Consider the following 22,354-nt stretch of genomic DNA (forward strand, 5'->3'; position numbering starts at 1 on the left):
GTGCTTCTATTTCATTCTCAAAAGTGTCCCAATTTGGAACTTAAAGTCTGGCTTGGTCACTAGAATGTGGTGACAGCATTTTCCCTTTTTTGATGGTCTCTATGACTAAAAGGGATAATTATGCCAGTACATGAACCTCATCAGATCTCTCTGTTCACTGGAAAGGAATTGAGAACTATTTAAGACGTTAATTTGGAGCCTGCCCAAGACCACAAAATGGAAAGACATAAGAAATCTGTTGCCCCCCGACCAATGAAGCAGTCAAATGATTTGCTCCATGTTTCTGCATGACAATTTCAGAAGCTAATTTTTCAGGAAATAATCACAGACTCTGTCACATCTCCTTGTGCTTTTATGATAACTGTTAATCCACAGCTTCTCCAGTAAGTGTTGCTTTTAACACTTGGCAAGAAAAATGTATCAGAGAGCTTACGTGATTCATTCTATTAAAAAATAAATGTGACGTTTCCAGCTTTTAATATAAAATACATACACTGTATTGCTTAAAGGGCACGTAATTAATCCGCACCTGAAGAGATACAGATAGATCTGTTATCTATTTACTCCTAGATGTATATTTATAAAGGAAAAGAAAACGAGTGGTATTTTTTTACTCACTGACATCAATGAGTCAGTGTGTCTACCCAAATATATCTGGTTATATTCTTCACAAAGCAAAATGTCATTAAAGCAATTAATATGGATGGCACTGACTCAACGATTGCTTCAAAGAGGGGTGGCACTTACTCTGGACAGCCTGGAAAGCTTTGAGATATTCTACACTGAGCAGTGGCTGGGGCAGCTCCCGGATAAAGAGCTTCAGCAGGCTGGCGGCATCATGCTGCTTGACACTTTCCCAATTAAAAGTCCCTTCATAGAACTTTGCTTCTAGTTCTTGGCAAAGATTCTGAAAGGCAGAAGAGAGAAAGGGGGAAAAAAAAAAAAGCTACCAGTAAGTTGATTTATTTTTCCTTGCTGAGACTGATATACTTCCCACTTCAGAAGAGATTCTACCCTTTTGTGGCTTTTTATTATTTGTTTTAATATTTATTTATTAATTTGGTTGCATAGGGTCTTTCGTTGCGGTGTGGAGGCTCTCTAGCTGTGGCTGGCAAGCTTAGCTGCCCACGACATGGGGGATCTTAGTTCCCCAACCTGCGTCCTCTGCACTGCAAGGCTGGTTCTTAACCACCAGGCCACCAGGGAAGTCCCAAGATGATACTTTTTTGAAAAGACACCTGAAACTACTAAAGGCCAACACTTCTCTATTACTCAGAAAAATATTCCTTCTCCTACCCCAAGTGTAATTCATCAATGAAAATGATAGATAAGGTCTAGAATTCCAAGACTTTACACATTTTCCAGGATAGGCAACAAACCTTAAGCAGTAGAGGCTGAAATAAAAGAACAGTTAAAACAGACTTTACACTTGGGGGCTTTACTTAGATACTATAATTTTTCACCAACTTTTAAAAAATTATTTAAAGAAAAAGTCTGTGCTTTATTTAGAAGTGTACATTATGTAACAAAATACTTAATCAATCTATGGACCTAAAGCAAAAGGCCACCTCTGATTAGTCACCTCTGGGAAATGGAAAACCAAATTCCAAAGCAAATGAGGTACGAAAAATACCCCGTCTTAAACGCGTAGGCTGTCAGTGACCCAGCCATCCTACTGCCAGCTGCAAAAAACAGCTGGAGTCCTTGTGGAATTAGAAGTACCTAATTCATTTACCTCAAGGACTCCACAAAATCTGCCAGGCAAATTATTAATAATAAATCAGTTTTGTTTCATAATTACTATTTTCTATATGCTTTTTCACTGTGGCATAAATCCGATTATGTTAGAAACCCTTCCAAGTTTCTGTCACTCCCTTCTAATATTTGAAACTGTTCTCCCAAGAAATGTTGTTTTTCCTATAAGGTGAATTTATTACACTTTCTCTTCCCAACACAATTCCATCCTCTACCCTACTTATTTTTTGTAATTGGTGAAGTACACAAAGGCAAACCTAGAAATGGGGGGAAAGAAAGGTGGGAGGAGAGAGGGATGAAAGAAAGGAGGGAGGAAGGAGATGAGGAGGAAGGGAGGGAAGGAAAGAAGACCTGCGGAAGAGGGAGAAAGGGGGCGAGAGAACGAAGAAGAGGGAAAAGAGAGGAAAGAGAGGAGGAGGAGAAGAGGATGGAGTGGGAGGGAGAGTCCAAGAAATTTGGTGGAGAAGGGAGAAGAATGACAACCCTAAATTTTGCATGTCATCTTTACATTATGTACAAAACAGAGACCAGGTGCCGTATCATTCAGTCTGTGATAACAGGCTGTGTTGAGCCAGCTGAATCTACTTCATTGACTTCTAAGAAGTTACATATAGTTGAATTTACTCCTGTGCCAGCGATCTGGCCAAAATGTGAAATCCACATTACATCCATCTTTGTGAACTAAGGCTTCCCTGGTGGCTCAGAGGTTAAAGCGTCTGCCTGCAAGGTGGGAGACCTGGGTTCGATCCCTGGGTCGGGAAGATCCCCTGGAGAAGGAAATGGCAACCCACTCCAGTATTCTTGCCTGGAGAATCCCATGGACGGAGAAGCCTGGTGGGCTACAGTCCACGGGGTAGCAAAGAGTCAGACACGACTGAGCAACTTAACTTTGTGTACTAAAGTAAACATGTTTATGACTCTCCTGAGTTGGCCATCACCTTTTGCTAATGTGGGACATGAACAGTGATGTGGAAACCAGTGTTCTTGCTAAGATGGGTAGAATGGAGTCATGTAACTGGCTTCTGAGGGACCCTTTCTCTGTTAGAGAATGTATTTCTCGACAGGACTCATCTCCCAATCACACACACTGTCCCTGACTGACTGGTGGTGAAACTGCCACTGCTACTGCTGCTACTGCTAAGTCGCTTCAGTCGTGTCCGACTCTGTGCGACCCCATAGACGGCAGCCCACCAGGCTCCCCATCCCTGGGATTCTCCAGGCAAGAACACTGGGGTGGGTTGCCATTTCCTTCTCTGATGCATGAAAGTGAAAAGTGAAAGTGAAGCCACTCAGTTGTGCCGGACTCTTAGCGACCCCATGGACTGCAGCCTACCAGGCTCCTCCATTCATGGGATTTTCCAGGCAAGAGTACTGGAGTGGGGTGCCACTGCCTTCTCTGGAAACTGCCACAAGTGTCAGCAAATGAAGTGAGTTGCTTAATCGTGTCCAACTCTTTGCAGCTCCCTGGACTGCAGCATGCCAGGCCTCCCTGTCCATCACCAACTCCCGGAGTTTATCCAAACTCATCCCCATTGAGTCGGTGATGCCATCCAACCATCTCATCCTATGCCGTCCCCTTCTTCTCCCACCTTCAATCTTTCCCAGCATCAGGGTCTTTTCAAATGGGTCTTTTCAAATGCTTTTCGCATCAGGTGGCCACAGTATCGGAATTTTAGCTTCACCATCAGTCCTTCCAATGAACACTCAGGACTGATCTCCTTTAGGATGGACTGGTTGGATCTGCTTGCAGTCCAAGGAACTCTCAAGAGTCTTCTCCAATACCACAGTTCAAAAGCATCAATTCTTCGGCGCTCAGCTTTCTTCAGAGTCCAACTCTCACATCCATATATGACCACAGGAAAAACCATAGCCTTGACTAGACGGACCTATGCTGTCTAGGTTGCCATAAATGGAGTCACACACAGTCGGACATGACTGAAGCGACTTAGCAGCAGCAGCAGCAGGTTGGTCATGACTTTCCTTCCAAGGAATGTGTCTTTTAATTTCATGGCTGCAGTCACCATCGGCAGTGATTTTGGAGCCCCCAAAAATAAAGTCTGACATTGTTTCCACCGTTTCCCCATCTATTTGCCATGAAGTGATGGGACCAGATGCCATGATCTTAGTTTTCTGAATGTTGAGCTTTAAGCCAATTTTTTCACTCTCCTCTTTCACTTTCATCAAGAGGCTCTTTAGTTCCTCTTCACTTTCTGCCATAAGGGTGGTGTCATCTGAATATCTGAGGTTATTGATATTTCTACTGGTAATCTTGATTCCAGACTGTGCTTCATCCAGCCCAGCGTTTCTCATGATTTATCAGGTTACTCAAATCCAATTAAACTGAGATCACAATGTGGTAAGAGCCATGTAAGCCGAAACTAGTGCTTTAAACTGAAGAAGCTTATCAAAATCAGCAAGTGATGCAAACTGTGGAATCTTTGCACAGACCTGGCATTGCCAAGGCCACAACTGGCTAGGAGAGTGTACACCAACCAAGAGTCATTTCTTCCTGATCTAGCTCTAAAGAGCTCATACAGAATACATCTTTAGGAGATGAACAGGGAATATCTCTTCCCTTTATCCTATTTTTTCTTGGATTTACAAATTCAGGAAGACAAACTATTGGATGTGGCCAGTGACTTGTGTTATCTTTTTAGAGCTAGAGCTGAATTTGGAGGATAAGGGTTAAGGAGGTTTTTAATGACTGATAATCAAAAAATTCCCTAGATAAGTTTTCCAGATAGAACTACAATTCCAAGTATGAAGTCCCCATTAAATGCAAATCCCTGGAGAGGCACATTCCATCTACATCATCTGCAGGGTAATTCTACTTAGACCAAGCATTCATTGGATACTGGATTCCCCAAAGCAGGAGTCAGGAACAGAGAAAGGGGGAGGACACACAGTATCCTAGGAAAGTGGGAAGGAAATATCATCTTGAGAAAAAAGAAAGAAGGGGAGTGAGAAAGGGGGTTCCAACTGGAAAGCCTGGGAATCCCCTTGACTCTTTCACAAGCCAGACTCAGGCTACCCTTGGATCCAGTGAGCCAAGGAACTGGGACAGCCAGGAGCGGTTAAGACAATCTCATTTTGCCAGCTCACTACGACTGATAATGTACGGAGACTAATGTCAAGTCCCCTACTCTGCCCACCTGGTGGAGTTTACCATCCTGCCCTTTAAAAAAGAAAAAGAAATAAATCTCACGCTGTTACTCATGCAGACTGTCAGCAGTCCCTTCTTAGTATTTTGACTCATCATGTTCTCTTTCCATCAGCAGGACAGAACTGCTCTTGTCTTCTGCTTGTTTACTTTTGTTCCTATTTTATATCTGCACAGTTGGAGAGTAAAATCATTTGCCTCTTTACTTATTACAGTATTGTTACTGGTAATAGGGTGGTTTTGAAAAAAAAAGTCAAAATTTACAATCATAAGAGACTGTAGAGAAGCTAATATAAACTGAATGTTAAGATGTTTTTGTGTTTTTTCATCTTCTAAAATGGGAAGAAAGAGTGGGGAGGACAACTGAGCTTTGCAGATGCAAAAAGTTTAATTAAACAAAGTTATTTACATGAGTAGAACCAAGAAATCACCTTGATTCGAACAGCAACTCCAGGGATTCTTAAGAGACCTTCGGTTTCCAAACCTCCCTCTTCAATGCGAGAAATCAGCTGTGTATAAACAGAAGGACATTCTGATTTTGGCATTTTAATAGGTACAGTCTCAAAGTTAACATCTCCTTCATACATAAATAAATAAAAATTGAATATAGTGACATGTTAACTGGATTTCACTAAGTTTTGAAAGCTGTGGCACAATCACTACTCATCTTTAAGCCAATATATCCCAAAACTTTGGTTGTAATTTGGAAAAAGTTGGGTCCTTTGGAACAAAAGTATATAGCTTCACAGAGCACCTGCAATATCCCGGATAGAGACTGACCCATGTTCACTGTTTAAAAGTAACTAAGATGATCCATTTCTTCTGCTTTTTCACAAACATACATTCTGCAATCAAATACATCTTATGAAATTACAGTATTTGCATATTTACACCTCCTTTTCAGTTTGTTCAAAGAAAAAATTGTTTATGATACGAAGGAAAAAAAAAACTGCTTCCAAATATTCATTTTTAGGCTTTAAGCTTTTGGTGATAAACTTAAATTAAAAAACAGTTTTGGTACGGGGTTTCTAAATCATACCTGATGAATACACACAGATCTCTAAGTTTTTTTGTTTGTTTTAATAAGACAGAAACCCACAAGAATAAGAAAATGGAGAAATTTCAATGACATAACACTGGAAGCTAGGAAGTGGTCAGTTTCTTGGCAGAGACTTTCAATTGGAATATGCATTCCCTGGGCAGTACACAAAGGGTTTTTAGAGGGGTACTTGACTATTTTAGCTTCCCTGTGACTCAGCTGGTAAAGAATCCACCTGCAATGTGGGAGACCTGGGTTCACTCCCTAGGTTGGGAAGATCCCCTGGAGAAGGGAAAGGCTACCCACTCCAGTATTCTGGCCTGGAGAATTCCACGGACTGTATAGTCCATGAGGTCGCAAAGAGTCAGACACAACTGAGCAACTTTCACACTTGATTATTTTAAGGGCTTCCCTGGTGGCTCAGATGGTAAAAAATCCATCTGCATTGTGGGAGACCTGGGTTTGATCCCTGGATTGGGAAGATCCCCTGGAAAAGGGACTGACAACCCACTCCAGTATTCTTGCCTGGAAAATTCCATGGACCGAGGAGCGTGGCGGACTACAGTCCATGGGGTTGCATTACTGAGCGACTTTCACTTTTCACTGACTATTTCAAAAAATCAATTTCCTTGTTCTCAATTTAAATATAAGGAATTGCTAGCATCATATAGGCTTTCCTTACCATCCATTCCCCTCCTTTCACAATAGCCTTCTTCTAAAAGACAAACCTACTTTTCTCTCAGCCCCAAACTTACTATAATACCCTCTGCATACCCTGAGGCACAACATCTTCCAGACTGCCAAAACAGTATAAAATTTTAATTTTTTTTTTTCAGAGAAACCTCCTTAATGATTTACCAAGGCTTTATAAATAACATAAAGCTTACTATTTTCCCCATGCTTATAAAAATGTCTATTAGGAGCAAAGCATTGCATCATGAATGACGTCTTTTGACCTTTATCTAGATGTTCTCAAGTACGATTTATTATAGCACATAGACACTGGAAGAGGGCACAAATATCCTCCATGACCCCACCTCTTATATCCCTGGATTATGGCCAAAGTCTGTACTAATTTTGACTTAGTCAGGTAAGAACAAAGCAAAGAATAGTCTCCCAAGTAGTTATTATTGACTGAAAATAGAAGCACTGAATTTCAAAAATTCAACTGGAATGATTTTTGAGACATTTTTCAAGTTACACTGGATAAAAACTCATGGGGAAAAAAATCTTTAAATGAATTATTTTAGATTAGATGAACATTATTCAATAAAGTATTTAAAATTAAATATATCAAATAATACCATGTAACATTTATTCAACATACAAGCAATTTGTTTTATTTCATCTTATAAAATGTTTAAAATATTCTATTAACAAAAAATAAAATTGCATGCCAGTAGCTGGATCAAATTAGTTTTTAGCAGTAAGACGAATTTTGCTTTTATTGAATACACAGGCAATACTGATGATTTCTAAATAACTGAACAAGAATAATTTTTGCATTTTTATGTTTTAATGTTTTTTATTATTCTCTAATGCTGAATACTAGCATTCAACAGAGAATGTATATATACACTGTCATTATTCTCATTATTTCTCACTTTGAGAATAACATATTTTAGCTACATTCTATTGTCATTGTTAAAATACAAATAATACTTTATTATGAAAATATGATTTACTAATTTGCCAGAATTTTGCCATAGATAAAAGTTAAGAATATTTCTATTTCTCCAGTGCTTTTGGGAATATGGTTTCAACAGTGTGTTTCTAAGGTGTGGGGTGGCGGGGGGGTGGAGTGGCATGGGGAACCAGATACAATTTATAGATATTAGATAAGCTTTGTTAAAGTCTCTTTAAGGTATATTTCTCAATAACTGAGAAAATATAATCTGTTAAGACTGATAATAAAAATTTTTGCAAATCAGTGGTTTTCAATTCTTTCATTTCAATAAAATTAAGGGAATACCTAATTGCATTGTCAGCTGATAAAAAAATACTTTTCGGAATAGATCACGGTGATTTTTTTTGCTTATCATTCAGAGGGGATACAAACAGATGAGTGTTATCTAACAGAAAGCTCTATATATTCTCTTTTATTTAATATATGAACCCCAAATCTTTAAGGCTCTTATCCAAAGATTTCAAACTGGTGGGTAGTCTGAGTCTCTAAAAAGTCTGAAGAGACCAAAAATGTAAACTAACTAAATACGAAAACAATGTCAAGAGAAAATGATAGGGTACTGGATGCAATCCTGAGTCTGACCAGGAGGCAACACTGACTTCTGTTGGGACCAACGCTTGCTCTTAGCTGATGTGATAGTGAATCTGATGTGTCAACTGAGCTGGGCTAGAGTACCCAGCTATTTAGCCAAACACCAGTCTAGATGTTGCTGTGAAGGTGTTTTTTAGATGCGATTAACATGTAACCTGTAGACTTTGAGTAAAGCACTACTTTCCATAATGTGAGTGGGCCTCATCCAGTCAGCTGAAGGCTGTAAGAACCCAGACTGAGGTTCCCCAAAGCAGCACAATTCTGCCTCAAGACTGCAACACAGAAACCCCACAGGAGTTTCCGCCTGCAGAATTTGGACTCGACCCTGAAATGTTAACCCTTGCCTGTGTTTCCAGCTTGCTGTACATAATTCAGACTTGACAGGCCCCACAATTGCAGAAGCTAATTCTTTAACATATAATAAATCTCTCTCTCCCCCTGACCCCGAGAGACAGATGCTCAATAAATATTATTGAATAAGTGAATGAAGGAAAGCGTGTGTGTGTGTTTGTGTGTGTGTGTGTGGCTGCATGTATCTCTTTCTCTCTCCCCCTCCCCAATACACAGTCATTCCTTCATTTACTTAATAATATTTATTGAGCATCTCTCTCCCAAAGAGAGAGAGAAAGAGAAATCTCCTATTGGTGCTGTTTCTCTGAATAGCCCCAATATACTGGGAAAGGGTTCTACTGAGATCCATGCTTTGTCCATCCGCATAAGTAACTCACACCATTTACTGCCATTAAAAGAACTTGAATCTATGGTCTCCATTCATAAGCATCTCTCTGGTTATTACAGACATCATGAACTATCCACACAGACACAGGTTCTGCAGGCAATGACGAGAGGAAGCTGGTGAGTAGAACAAGCTGTCTACAACAAAGTCCACCAGGAGAAACACTGAGACACAGGTTTGGATGTAATGGTGATTATGAGGAATGAAGAAATCAGAGCTTAGTATTAATAGGTAAGATAGTAAATGACTGGCTTAGAATAATGGAAGAATTGGTGCAAAGTAGATTAAGCTTAAGTATTAAATGGCTTTGTTGAGCCAAACAACTGAGAACATTACTACTGCCATTCTTGCTACCCATGAATTTTCAGAAACTGAGATGCCTGAGCTGTTGCAAAATCTGCGTCTTGGGTAGCCCACAACTGATGTGACTAGCCTTCCTCGGGGGTATTCCCTGTCTTTTATCCAATGTAATCTGTGTTTCTGAACAATGATGGCTCAGAGGTTAGACTGAAACTTTTATATTGTCATAGATAATCCCCTTATGAATAATTGAGTGTTGGCTACACAAGTGACTTTATAGTTTAGCAATCATTTTCTAATTCTACTTTATGGTTTCTTTGCCTACTTTGGAAGAAGGCACTAGTAAATTAAATTGGACATCCTCACTGTAAATAGGAAAGCTTGGAAAATACATACAGGCATAAAATATTCATGAGGATTCAATTCCCTAGAAATTTACCAGCAGTCCCCACTCTTATGTATTATAGAATTGAAACCTCAATTATACAAAGCCAGCTAATATAAGACAGGAAAATGATGCCAGGTAATCACAGTTACAAGAAATAACACTGAAAGCATCACCATGAAATAAAAATTATGAGTCCTTGAAACAAATCTGTTTCCTGAATAGAAAAACCAAGGCATAAAATAAAAGAGCATATCAATTGGAAAACTATATTATAATAGTATGAATGCAAAAAACAAAAACAAAACACCATTATCTCAAGTATGCTGTCTCCATGCTGACCCATTTGAGCCTACTTACTTTTTGAAATACCAAGGGTATTCGAGTTCCTGGTACTTTCTTCTGATCTTGTTCTAACAATACTGTCAATGGGACACAAAAAAGGCCAGAATCTGCAAAAACAACAACGAAATCTCTTCACTTTCATCAACCTATGAAATATCAATGCAAAAATGTTAAGGCACCAGATTCCCGATATTGTCATTCAATCAGACAACTATATCAAGCATCTAAGTGGGTGACATTGCCTACCAATTAGGTAAACACAACTTAATTGGAAAATTCTGGCTCCACCTTATAGAGCAATCTAGCAAGCAAAGACAACTGAACTAATTATTACAGATCATCACCAAAATAATTAGAAAAGTATAACTGTTACAAAAGAGAAATAGAGTGCTAGGGGAATAGGCAAAATATGCAAATAATTTACTAAATGTAATCAAATTAAAAGTTCTCACTTAAAGCAAATATCACTCATCTCTTTCATATTTAACTGACATGCAACATTCTATAATATAGCAAAGTGTAAATATTTGCTTTTTGGAAAATCAGCCAAGATTATGAGCTTGCTCTACAAATGTTCTTCTTTAGAGAACACAGTAGATACTTGGTCTTTGTGAATTTAAATTTGTTTTTTATATATTTGGGAACAACTCCAGAAGACATGACAGGTAATAATTTATAATTTTTCTAAATTAAAATTATATGCTTTCAGTCTGATGTAAGTATAGCTTCTATCCAGCACCTCCTACCCCACACCCATCACTGAGTGAACAGTTACAACAAAAAAGTGTAACACACATCATCAGGGAGATATAAATCATCTGTGAACAAGAAAAGGGGGATTATCCCGTGATATGAAAACAGACATTGGAAACTGTGACATTCAGAATAATGTCAGTAACCTAGTAAATAACTTTTAGTTTAGGAATTAAGAAAAGTATAATCTTTAAGCATATCAAATTCTACTTTATAACATAAATATCTTAGATAAGATACAAAAATATAAAAAAGGTGGAAAGAAAATCTATTTTATTAATAGTGTTACTTTTAATGAGAATGGCTTAATATTTCTCTGTCTGGTAGGAGGCAATTCTGAGATAAAATTAAAAAGGCCTCTCTAAGTCACTCTGAAAGTCTTGAACAGTGAGTCACAACTATTTTTTTTTCACAATTATTTAAATTAAAATTTTATTTTTTATCTGGAGAAGACTTTGTGATGAGCTTTTGAAAAAGCATCTGAAGTCTTTATCCATAATGGACCTGTGGAAAACCAGAACTGTTTGACTCAGAAATTCACCATCACAAGCCTTAAGCTAAAATACTCACTCAAAGGAACTAAACACAGAACGGGGTCTTCTGGGGCCCAGCATGGCAGAGAGGACTTGAGGGAAGGTACACTTCAGTCCTACAGAGAAATTGCCTCTAAAACTTACATCAGGTGAATACTTGTCTTTGCTAACGTTACCATAGCAACTCAATAATCCCTATTCTTGGTTTTTCTTTAAGAGATATCTTTAAAGTTAAATGAGATGTCAGAGATTCCTAAATAGTATAGCTTTATCAACAGAAAATTAACTGGATTTTCAGATGAATAAAATCTTGGAAAAAAAACAAGAACTGAGGAGGTGTTTGTTTTCTATCATATTATTAAAAAAAAACAAAACAGCCTATTCATATAATGGGGAAAGCAAGCTGATTACAAAGAAAAAAAAAAACTATGCATACACAAGAGATGCACAATTTAGAGATATTATATGCCAAAATCACGTTATTGTCTTCAAAGAAGGAAGAATATTTTTTGCAAAAGAGTTAAAAGTAGATTGTAAATGAACAAAGGGACATACTACTAACTGCCTGTGCATTTGCTATCAAATAAATAAAGCAAAAATAATTGATGAGAATTAACCATATTAATGTCAGTTGTCAAGATCCATTCTTAGAAATAAGTATATGTACCAAATGTTGTTTTAAATACAGCTTTCAAAGGAGAGAGCATTTAAGAATCCTTGATAAGAATTTCCTTTTTTTTCCCAAGGTAATTAAATATTTGATTATGCCTTTATCTTCTATAATCTAGGAGACAGATTTATCAAATTACAAAAATTTTAGAATCCTAACTTTAGATGTATTCATGTGCGGATTATAGGCAATTTGTTATGTATGCATTTCCCACACCCCAGAAAGGATACTTCTAAAAAGCCAAGCTCATTCTTACTAGCTCAGGAGTAAATCCAACTGGTTTTTGTTTCAAAATTACCTTTTGTTTTGATTTTCACAGCTTTCTGTTGTTTCAGTTCGATACCCAAGACATCATAGAGGGCAGTCAGCTCAATTAGGGCTAAATGGCAAACTTTCTTCATGTCCTGGGGCGCTAGGTCACCAATCCTGGTGGTGCCTGTTTTGTCTTTTGGCACTCTGTAAGTCTAAAATAAACATCATTAATGCAGTAAAGGTTTACAAGACCTAACCCCTTTTTAATGAAAGATGACAAAATTATAACTATGAAAAGAATTCATTCTCAGAGTGGTGACAATGAAAGCCATGGAAGAATTTCTCCAGCCAGAATGAAGAGCAATCCTGTCTTAATGATGATCCCAAACCTGCAGGGAGTTAATATGTGAAGTATGACAGACAGCAGAACCAGACCATGTACTAGGAGTGTGAACATCAGTGGCCAAGAGGACAAAAGAGACAGTGAAACAAAAGGAGAAAACAAACAAACAAGTTAACTGACCTTTAAGAACCAAGAAAAAGTACAAGTCAAGACAAACTGTGAGGAGGAAGACACAGGAGGTGAGAGAAGAGTAGGAGTAACCACTAGTGCGTGCCAGGAACATTTTATCTACACTATTATTAATTGTCATATATATATATATATAGTATGGCATTGTATTGATATAGATAATATTATATATTCAGATATATGATACACAAATAAGGCAGGTACAAAAGGACTGTGCAGCACTGGAGAGAAGGGGAGAGCAGAGGGGAAACCAAAAGCAAGGACTTTAGAGCCACCATGTATCAGTCATCTAACTGCTAATTCACTGTGTATGACTTCTGGCAATTCTTTAACTGATGCTTTTTATAAAATGGACATGCAAAAACCATATCCTAAAATAGCAGTTCTCAAAGTGAGGTCCAGGGAGCCATATAGGTACCCAATACTCTTTTCAAGGAATCTAAAGAGGTCAACTTCCACCTCCAGATGTTCAAGCTGGATTTAGAAAAGGCAGAGGAACCAGAGATCAAATTGCCAATATCTGTTGGATCATTGAAAAAGCAAGAAAATACTAGAAAAACATCTACTTTTGCTTCATTGATTATGCCAAAGCCTTTGACTGTGTAGATCACAACAAACTGGAAAATTCTTCAAGAGATGGGAATACCAGACCACCTGACCTGCCTCCTGACAAATCTATATGCAGTTCAAGAAACAACAGTTAGAACCAGACATGGAAAAACAGACTGGTTCCAAATCAGGAAAGGAGTAGGTCAGGGCTGTATATTGTCACTCTGCTTATTTAACTTATAAGCAGAGTACATCAGGGGAAATGCAGGGCTGGACAAAGCACAAGCTGGAATCAAGATTGCCGGGAGAAATACCAATAACCTCAGATACGTAGATGACAGTACCCTTATGGCAGAAAGCAAAGGAGAACTAAAGAGCCTCTTGATGAAAGTGAAAGAGGAGAGTGAAAAAGTGGGCTTAAAATTCAACATTCAGAAAACAAAGATCATGGCATCCAGTCCCATCCCTTCATGGCAAATAGATGGAGAAACAATGGAAAGAGTGAGAGACTTTATTTTCTTGGACTCCAAAATCACTGCAGATGGTGATTGCAGCCATGAAATTAAAAGACGCTTGCTCCTTGGAAGAAAAGCTATGACCAACCTAGACAGCATAGTAAAAAGCAGAGACATTACTTTGCCAACAAAGGTCCATCTAGTCAAAGTTATGGTTTTTCCAGTAGTCATGTATAGATGTGACAGCTGGACTATAAAGAAAGCTGAGTGCAGAAGAACTGCTGCTTTTGAACTCTGGTGTTGGAGAAGACTCTTGAGAGTCCCTTGGACTGCAAGGAGATCAAATCGGTCAGTCCCAAAGGAAATCAGCCCTTAATATTCATTGGAAGGACTGATGCTGAAGCTGAAACTCCAATACTTTGGCCACCTGATGTGAAGAACTGACTCATTGGAAAAGATCCTGATGCTGGGAAAGATTGAAGGCGGGAGGAGAAGGGGATGACAGAGGATGAGATGGTTGGATGGCATCACCGACTCAATGGACACGTGTTTGAGTAAACTCAGGGCATTGGTGATGGACAGCGAGGCCTGGTGTGCTGCAGTCCATGCGGTTGCAAAGAGTTGGACATGACTGAGCAACTGAACTGACTAAAGAGGTCAACACTATGTTAATAACACTAAGACATTATCTGCCTTTTTCACTCTTATTCTCTTATGGTGTACAGTGGAGTTTTTCAGAGTTTTTATAAGAAATGTGGTATTGCCAACTGAACACAGAAGCAAATATGAGAATCCAAATGACATCAACTCAAACCAGACATTAGAGAGTTGTGAAAACGTAAAACACCAATACAGTATATTAATGCACATATATGGAATTTAGAAAGATGGTAACGATGACCCTATAGGCAAGACAGCAAAAGTGACACAGATATAAAGAACAGACTTTTGGAGTCTGTGGGAGAAGCGAGGGTGAGATGATTTGAGAGAACAACATTGAAACGTGTGTATTACCATATATGAAACAGATCACCAGTCCAAGTTTGAGGCATGAAACAGGGCACGCAAAGTCAGTGCACTGGGACAACTCTGAGGAATGGGAAGGGGAGGGAGGTGGGAGCGGGGTTCAGGATGAGGGACACATGTACACCCATGGCTGGTTCATGTTAATGTATGGCAAAAACCACTACAATATTGTAAAGTAATTAGCCTCCAATTAAATAAAATAAATAAATAAATAAAAACAAACAAAAATTTGCTTTGGAAAAATGACTATTTTTAATGAAGATATTATTTATGTTCCCCATAATATTGTATTTTAAATGGATTAATAGTTTAAATTTTTTTCAATTTTCATTTATAATATGGGCTTCCTTGGTGGCTCAGATGGTAAAGAATCTGACTGCAATTTGTTTTAGAAAATACAACTTTTTCATAAAAATGTTATTTATGCTTACCATAATAATAAATTTTAAATGGATTAATAGTTTAAATTTTTCTATTTTAATTTATATCATGGCAAATATCCATAGATATAACTGACATAAAGAAAAGCACCCCATGCTCCTCCCCACTACACAGACAGTACTTTTAATTAATCATCAAGAGAAACTATTCCTTAGACTACTTATTTATATTTCAGAGCTCAAGAGCACAGTCAGTGACCAACTTCCACAGAACTCAATCCAAAGAAATTCTTTACATTCCAAAATCACTTTGTACCAGCCTTCTTCATCTCCTCAGAGTCTTCCAAGGAATCATAGCTTCCGTAGAAATCTGTTTATGCCTTCTTTCTTAGGCCAGCCAGAGCAAACAGAGCTGCAACCTACAGGGAGACAGTGAATGCTCCAACAATACGAATCACAGATTCCTGGCCAGAAGGCCATGCATCTGAGCTTTCACCAAAGCACTGCAAGGTGTGGCAGTTATTCTCCTCAACACCAATATCTGTCCTGACTGATTAGACAAAAGCTTTGTGAAGTCCTCAATAATTTTTTCAAGAGTCTGTAGGGGTTACAGGACCAAAATGTTTGAGAGTTACCATCCTAGAACATTTCCTAAAACCTACAACTTTTGGCAATTTAGCAGCTAATTCCTTTCAAGCAAACTCAACTCCAAGAGAGAATCTTCTGTAGTTCATTGTAGAACCTTTGACAGAACCTTTAGAATCTGCTATATTCTCGAGAGTCCACTATAGGAGAAAAGAGATAATTCTTCTATTTTTGTGATACAGTTTCCCCATAAAAACATTAAAAGAACAACAGTATCCTTTTCATATTATTATGGAAAGATATTATTCATATTGAGCCTTAGTGAATTTTCAGCATAATTTCCAAGGTCAATAGTACAGTGCATAGGAGTTGAGAACATGCAGACAGGTATCACAGTTTTTCTTTTAACTATTACTGCAAGGTAAGACAAAAATGGTAATACTCATTCTGATAAATAGTTTTTCATTTTATTCTGCAAAAGTTCCAATAAGACAAGTATTATTACAGCATATTCTACATGGGGAAACTGAGGCTCATTAAGAGACTAAAGTGAAGTGAAAGTGTTAGTTGCTTAGTTGTTCTGACTCTGTTAAACCCCATAGTCTGCAGCCCTCCAGGCTCCTCTGTCCATGGGATTTCCCAGGCAAGAATACAAGAGTGGGTTGCTATTCTCTTCCCCAGGAGATCTTCCTAAGCCAGGGATCAAACCCAGGTCTTCAGCATTGCAGGCAGATTCTTTACTGTCTGAGCCAATGTCCACATAGCCAGTGACATAAGGAGTCAAATTCAGATCTTTTAAATCCTAAATTCAGTAGTCATTCTGTTCTGCTCCACTTTCCTCATGCCCCGCAATAGGCAGGGAAGAATCTAGGTTGATCAGTATTGATGTATGATGTAGGACATGAAACCCTCAAGGACAGAAACCATGTCTTAATCACCTCTGTACACCCACTGCCCCACAGCCCTGACACACTGCAGGTGTTCTGTCTCCGTGTATACAATGAATGAAGACACACACCCAACAGGGAGAAAAGCACAGAATCAAGCTCAGTGAGGGGTGGGGTCACTGGCTTGATGCTCCCTCAATTTCCTGTGATTTGTACTGAGCTTCATTTTCAAATCACACAAAACTATCCTCATTTTCTTCTCGCCTGGTCCAGAGTTCTGCTAATTGCTTTGTTTTCTGAAGGACTGAACCAATACTATTTACCAACCATTTATTTTAAAAAAGAAAAAAAAAAAGTCCTACATGCTTCATTAAAATCAGTTGCATCTGGTCTAATAAGCCAAATACATGTAATATAATTATTTAAAGCATTACCCAAGGTAAATGTTTAAAGAAACCTGAAATATTATTCGTTCAAACATTTGATTTACCAAGCAATATGTCATGAGCTTTATTTATTTATTTATTTAACAATGTACTTAATGAAAGGAGTTAGTTCTTTATCCCAATGTTTAATTCATAGCAGGAGTTTTAAATATTTATGAAGTTTCATGTCATTTTTGTTTAGTTAATAGACTGGATGGTTCAGTTCGTTGGCTAAGAGAAGGCAGTGCAATTTCAGCAAAAGGAAAGCTCTTTACCTTTTGAAAAATGTGCTTTTAAAAGGGGAGTGAAATAAAATTTTTCAAAACATATAAGGTCATTGGCTCCCACGTGTCACCATAAATTAATCAGGCAACTCTCCCTGGGTGCACCCTCTTCTGTAAGCTTTGAAATATGAGGGGCCCGTTAGAAACCTTACCAGTAACGACATACTTGACTTTTTCACTCATCAAGTCACTCTAGCCTCAACTCTGAAAGCAAGAGAATCTACTCTTACTTGGTCAATTTCCACAGATGACTTCTTATCACCTGCTAGGAAATTCATTTCTTACCTAAGATTTTTCCATGTGTAAAATGTGATTTTATTAAAGTATTTCACTCACTGTCAACCTAGAGAACCTAGAACGTTTCTAGATAAATGAAATTTTAGGAAACTTTCAAATTTACAGTTTTTAAAAAGAGTTTTTAATGGCAAGGAATAATCATAATTTAAACTTTTCTTGACAATTCAAGATCATGATCCTACAGCTATCTCACACATTTGTACACAAACGTGTGTCTGTCTTAGGTTCTCATTCTCCTTACTCTATCCCAAACTAACATTTCTTTTACTGTCCTTCTGCTTCCTCCAAAGTTTCATTTTCTAGCAAACTCCCAACTTGGGCCTCCACACAAGCCTGTGGCCTTCAGTATGCATAAAGCTTGGTTACAAGACAAGCAAAGTTGCCATAAAACATGAATTTACTTGAATTAAACATAATTCAGTAAGAATCCAAAATACACTGAATAAAGACAAGAACTAATACAGGCTTCACCATAGTTATCATTTCAATACTATGATCTTAAAAATTTCTAAATAAACTCTTATTGTTTTTAGTCTGCCAAGATAGGATAAAGGAGTGCTATTTCTCCTTTACTTATTTCTACTGTAGAGATGAACTCGACATACCAGAATCTTATTCATGTAACCTCCCAAGCTATCCTGAAGTTGTCAGTAGCATCAAAACAAGGACACGTCTAAGTTAAATGAACATATACCTTTAGGGCACATGTCATCAGGATCTTCCAGAAAAAATTCCAGCTTCAAAAGATTAGGCAGTGAAGCCAAGACTTACCATGCACCTCCTAATCTCTCTAACTATGAAAGGAGAATCATAATATCTATTTCATAGAGATCACTTGATAAATGAGCAAAGTAATTATACAGCATACTTTCTAAGATATTATGGGTACACAAAACACAATATGTAATAAGCTAAATTTTCATCCTAACACACATTAAAGTTATAAAACCTGAGCTCCAAATTTAAGAGGAGAAATTTGAATCTGCTGAGAGATCATAAAGAATTAACAAAGACTGCTCAATGCTGTAAAAAAAAAAGAAGCAAATACAAAATGAGGTCAACGAAGAACAATGTATTACATAAAACACACTGCTTATTCACAGAAGCAGAAGACCATGGAGTAGAAATGGAAATTAAGGTTTTATCTGCTTAGACTCTCACCTCAGAGTGAGGAATATAAATATTTACCTCACCAACCATGTTTATGACTTGTAGAAAGCTTACAGTATGCTTTCCAGAAGATATACAAATAAGTAAATGGTTGTATAGATAAACTGATGCATATATACATAAATAAATTCATGGGTACACTGACAATAATTATCAAAAGCATGGCATCTTAACAGTTTAAAAAACGATTTTATACATTTTATTACTGTAAGTTTGAAAACAGGATAGCGCTAACAGTAAAGCTAGATATGAGCTAGACCCCAAAGGATGGGTTAAGGATGATAAACAGAGAACAACAGAGGGGTAGAAATGGGAAGGTCACTTTAAGCTTGAGGCAAAACATGAATAAAATCTAGAAAGTAGGTGAGCAAAAATCAGTTTGTTAGGCAGAGAATAAAGTGAGAGAGGAAGTTTTGTCTTTAAGTTTCTGAAGTAGAAATGAATTCCTTTTATATTCCACTGTTTGAATCAACAACTTAAAAGTCAACAGTGTCTTCATCTTGTTTAATTAGACTACTTTTACTTAACCTCCCTTCCATCTGTTGAGATATAGAAGACCATCACTGTCATTTACTTATCTGTCACACAGTGTGGCATGTGGGAACTTAGTTCCCAGATCAGTGATCAAACTCACGCCCGCTGCAATGGAGAAGACTATTACTTGTAAAAGATACTTTTGCTAAGGATGGGCTGGGAGCCTGATTTATCTCTTTAGGCCACATGACGCATACTCCTTTACTTTTCCCACTAGGCATGAAAATAGATCCTTAAAATTTTTTGATAAAGCCTGGAAACAACCTAGAAGCCCATTGTCAGATGACTGGTTGAATAAATTGTGATAGAGCTTCATAACATGGCACAACATATAAATAAAAAAGAATGACAGATATTTTTCTATGCTACTATGGAGTGATCTCCAGGACATACTGCCAAGTCTAAGTAAATAATCAAGAGTGTATCTATCTAAGAATGGAAGGATAAACCATAAAATTAAAATAAAAAGAAATTGACCTGTAATGTAAATTAACCTGTAAAGGGGAGGGAGAGAAGAGGGTGATGGCTCAAGAATGGAAGTGAGACTTCTAATACACCTTGTTTTTAATTATGACCTTTGGACCACTTAGATAATTCACATGTTTACAAAACACAATTAAGTTTCAACAAAGCAATCCCTAAACATTCAATAGAAAATGAAATTAACCAACTGGGTATGCAGTGAGTGGCATAACCATATGGAGAATAACTATCCTAAACAACCTGAAGCAGACTAATTTGATTATTACAGTCCTTTTGGGATAAAACCCTAAGGATACAGCCAACTGAGGAAAAGAAAACAAGTTTAAACTATTTTTTGGTTATCATATTGTTGATAGCAGTGTTACTATTTCTATTCTGAGAATGCTGTGCAGTAATAAAGGATAAACACACAAGTAATTATGTGATATTCTAATTATATTATCTGCTGTATCCTCAGAACCACTATTCTCAGCATGGAAGAAAGAAGATACAGATGTACTTCTGTCTTTTGTAAAGGCTTTAACAATAATCAACTCAGAGAAGGGAACGTTCCTAGTATCCTGAACACAGTAACAAAAGTATATTTCTACTAAGTAGAATCAGTGTTTCTTGAGGAAATAGATAATTCTAGGTTTGGATCTATGAAGTGACGGGACTAGATGCCATGATCTTAGGTTTTTGAATGTTGAGTTTCAAGCAAGCTTTTTCTCTCTCCTCTTTTCACCCCCCCCCCCCCGCCCCCATCAAGAGGCTCATTAGTTCCTCTTCACTTTCTGCCATTAGAGTGGTATCATCTGCATATCTGAGGTTGTTGATCTTCCTCCCAGCAATCTTGATGCTACCTTTTGATTCATCCAGCCTGGCATTTCACATGTTGAACTCTGCATAGATGCTAAATAAGCAGGATGATAATATACAGCCTTGTCATCCTCTTTTCCCAATTTGGAACCAGTCAGTTGTTCCATGTTCAATTCTAATTGTTGCCTCTTGACCCGCATACAGGTTTTTCAGGAGACAGGTAAGGTGTTCTGGTATTCCCATCTCTTAGTCAATGAAACAGAAGTAGACGCTTTTCTAGAATATTCTTGTTTTTTCTATGATTCAACAAATGTTGGCAATTTGATCTCTGATTCCTCTACCTGTTCCTAGCTTGTATATCTAGGAGTTCTCAGTTCACATGCTGCTAAAGCCAAGCTAGAAGGAATTTGAGCATTACTTTTCTAGCATGCGAAATGAGTACAATTGTATGATAGTTAGAACATTCTTTGGCATTGCCCTTCTTTGGGATTGGAATGAAAACTGCCTTTTTCCAGTACTGTTATGACACATTTGTTAACATATTGAGTATAGCACTTTAACAGCATCATCTTTTAAAATTTTAAATAGCTCAGCTGGAATTCTGTCACCTCCACTAATTCTGTCCATAATAATGCTTCCTAAGGCTTACCTGACTTCAACTCCAGGATGTCTGGCTCTAGGTAAGTGATGGCATCATCATGGTTATCAAGGTCATTAAGACATTTCTTATATAGTTCCTCTTCTGCTAGCCCCTTATCATTGCTGTTCTTTATCATGCCCATCCTTGCATGAAATGTTCCCTTTATATCTCCAATTTTCTTGAAGAGATCTCTAGTCTTGTCCATTCTACTGTTTTCTTCTATTTCTTTGCATTGTTCATTAAAGAAGGCCTTTTTATTTCTCCTTGCTATTCTCTGGAACTCTGCATTCAGTTGGGTAGATCTTTCCCTTTATCCTGTGCCTTTCGCTTGTCTTCTTTCCTCAGCTATTTGTTAAGCCTCCTCAGACAACCACATTAAAAACAAAACAAAACTAAGATCACGGCATCCAGCCCCACCACTTCATGGCAAAATAGATGCGGAAAAAGTGGAAGCAATAACAGATTTTCTTTCCTTGGCTCCAAAATCACTGTGGACAGTGACTGCAGCCATGGAATTAAAAGGCACTTGCTCCTTAGAAGGAAAGCTAGGAAAAGCCCTACATAGCACATTAAAAAGCAGAGATAACACTTTGCCAACAAAGATCCATATAGTCAAAGCTATGGGTTTTGTCATGTACGGATGTGAGAGTTGGACTATAAAGAAGGCTGAGCACTGAAGAGTCGGTGCTTTCAAACTGTGGTGCAAGAGAAGATTCCTGAGTCCCTTGGACTGCAAGGAGTTCAAACCAGTCAGTCCTAAAAGAAATCAACCCTGAATATTCATTGGAAGGACTGATAAGCTTCAATACTTTGACCACCTCATGTGAAGAGCTGACTCACTGGAAAAGACCCTGACATGCCAGTAAAGATTGAAGATGAAAGAAGGGGAAGCACAGGAGGAGATGGTTAGATGGTATCACCGACCCAGTGCACATGAATTTGAGCTAACAGAGGAGGACAGAGGAGCCTGGTGTGCTACAGTCCACGAGGTCACAAAGAGCTGGACACAATTTTGCAACTGAACAACAAGAACAACAACATGTCTGGAACAAAAAACATGCTAAAACACACGAGAAATTATCTCTAGAGTCATGTCATACATG

The 22,354-nt window shown here is 37.8% G+C and overlaps 1 protein-coding gene across 2 annotated transcripts in view; it reads right to left on the reverse strand.

Moving 5' to 3' along the window:
* ARHGAP18 (Rho GTPase activating protein 18) overlaps positions 1-22,354 on the reverse strand; it is a 132,487-nt gene that overhangs the window by 26,200 nt on the left and 83,933 nt on the right. For both annotated transcript variants that reach the window (XM_061427937.1, XM_061427936.1), the window contains exons 6-9: positions 12,253-12,418; positions 10,014-10,105; positions 5,347-5,424; positions 748-907 (exon numbers count right to left, since the gene is read on the reverse strand). In XM_061427937.1, coding sequence (XP_061283921.1) covers positions 748-907; positions 5,347-5,424; positions 10,014-10,105; positions 12,253-12,418 — 496 coding nt within the window. The remainder of the gene's footprint in view (positions 1-747; positions 908-5,346; positions 5,425-10,013; positions 10,106-12,252; positions 12,419-22,354) is intronic.

The sequence above is a fragment of the Bos javanicus genome, chromosome 9, assembly GCF_032452875.1.
Source record: "Bos javanicus breed banteng chromosome 9, ARS-OSU_banteng_1.0, whole genome shotgun sequence".
NCBI lineage: Eukaryota > Metazoa > Chordata > Mammalia > Artiodactyla > Bovidae > Bos > Bos javanicus.